Genomic DNA, 1674 nt, shown 5'->3' with positions numbered 1-1674 from the left:
GTGGACGGGGCAGTCAGCGTCCACGGAACGGCTCCTACCCACCCCCCTGCCCTCCGGCTGCCCCTGTGTGGCTCATCCCAAAAGCTGGGGGCACACCGAGAGGGACACGGAGGAGTGCGAGAGCATCTACACTGGTTGCCAAGGCCACCTTGCTTGGCAGTGCTTGGGGATGCACTGCAGGGGTGTCCCCTCCATCCCCTCCCCACGGTGCTGTCCCGGCACTGCTGAGCTGCTGGCACCAGCAGCAGAGCTGGGGACATCCCGCTTGAGCCCGCGGGGTCCCTCCTGCCCCCACAGCCCTGGCACTCACAACGTCCGCAGCTTGGGCATGTGGTTGAAGCTGGACACAGGGATGGAGGTGATATTGTTGTTATTCAAGGTCCTGTGGGAAGGCGGAGAGGGGCAGGTCAGGGCAGCCAGGTCATAAATGGGAGCGGGACATGGTCCAGGTGGCACCAAACCCCTGGAAGCAACAGCACCCACCCGCCCCCCAGGACAGGGTGGATGGACGGAGAGGTGAGGGATGGGGATAGCCGACATCCCCGGCAGGGCTTGCTGCCCTTTCCAGGCTTCTCCCTCCCTGGGGTGGGATCAGGCCCTGGAGCACAGCTCCGCAGCAGTGGTACCAGACCCCTGCTTAGCCCCTCCTCGGGGGCATGTCCCTGCAGCACCTCGGTGAGCAGGGAGCACCCGGGGACACCCTCACCCCGTACGGGGCTTGCAGGCTGGAGGCTCCAGCCAGCCCCTGGCTACTTACAGGACCTCCAGGCCCCGCAGGGCACGGAAAGCCCCGTCCTCGATGCAGCTGATCTGGTTCTTGTCCAGTTGCCTGTGGGAAAAAGACGGAGGGAGCATGGCTGAGACAGCCCAGGCAGAGAGCGACCAGTGTCTCCCAATGCCTCCTGCCGATAGACCTGACCCCAAACTCCCCCATGCCACCCATGCCAGTCCCCGCTGGGACTCACAGATTCTTGAGGTCGGTGGCCCCACGGAAAGCTTTCCTGGGGATGGCCTGGATGAAGTTCTCACTCAGGTCCCTGTAGAAGAAAGAGGCAGGAAGGAAAATGAGCAGTGCCTGTAAAGCACGATGCCCGGTGGGACTAGGGCGTCCACAGGCAGGGGCATGCCCCAGCACTCCACAATCCCTGAGGGGCTCTGGGAAGCTGTAATTTGGCAACCAGGGACTTGCAATCCAACTCCATCCATGGTGTCTGCAAGTGGCTGGGGCTCCCTGGGCACCAGTGTCCCCAGCTCTGATGAGCAGCAGGGCACAGCTCTGGGAAAACCCTCTGAACTTAAATACCCTGTGACTGCTATAATTACAGATCCCTGCTGATTAACTGGTAATTACACTTAGTGGCTCCAGCAGGCATTCCCATGGAGTCTGCCCCACACTTTAGAGGGCACAAATAACCGGGTCATTAATTACTTCGTCACTACACAGCACTGTCCGTGTAATCATCCGCTCTGCATTGCCAGGGCGTGCCGGGACGGCACGGGCTCTGTGTTTGCAGGGCTGGCAGCAGGTCAGATCCCCTGCTGTGCCTGGGCTGGCTTTTAACAGCCACGAAGACCAAAAATCTCACTGCAAACTAGGGTCTGGGTGGACCAGCTCAGCTCATCCCATCCTCGGGCGACCTGCCTATCGTATTTGTGCCCCATAGCGCCCATGCT

General features: G+C 61.2%; 1 protein-coding gene across 1 annotated transcript in view; it reads right to left on the bottom strand.

The window, feature by feature from the left end:
- Positions 1-1075, bottom strand: part of SLIT1 (slit homolog 1 (Drosophila)) — a gene marked incomplete at both ends in the record, with an annotated part of 11389 nt that extends 10314 nt beyond the window's left edge. Inside the window, 4 exon segments of the mRNA XM_010288958.1 lie at positions 1-31; positions 307-382; positions 758-829; positions 966-1075. The exon segment at positions 1-31 is cut by the window's left edge and continues 150 nt beyond it. Coding sequence (XP_010287260.1) covers positions 1-31; positions 307-382; positions 758-829; positions 966-1075 — 289 coding nt within the window.
- Positions 1076-1674: the final 599 nt, after the last annotated feature.

The sequence above is a fragment of the Phaethon lepturus genome, unplaced genomic scaffold, assembly GCF_000687285.1.
Source record: "Phaethon lepturus isolate BGI_N335 unplaced genomic scaffold, ASM68728v1 scaffold26810, whole genome shotgun sequence".
NCBI lineage: Eukaryota > Metazoa > Chordata > Aves > Phaethontiformes > Phaethontidae > Phaethon > Phaethon lepturus.
Note: the sequence above shows the minus strand (reverse complement) of the source record. Positions and strands in the feature narration are given on the sequence as shown.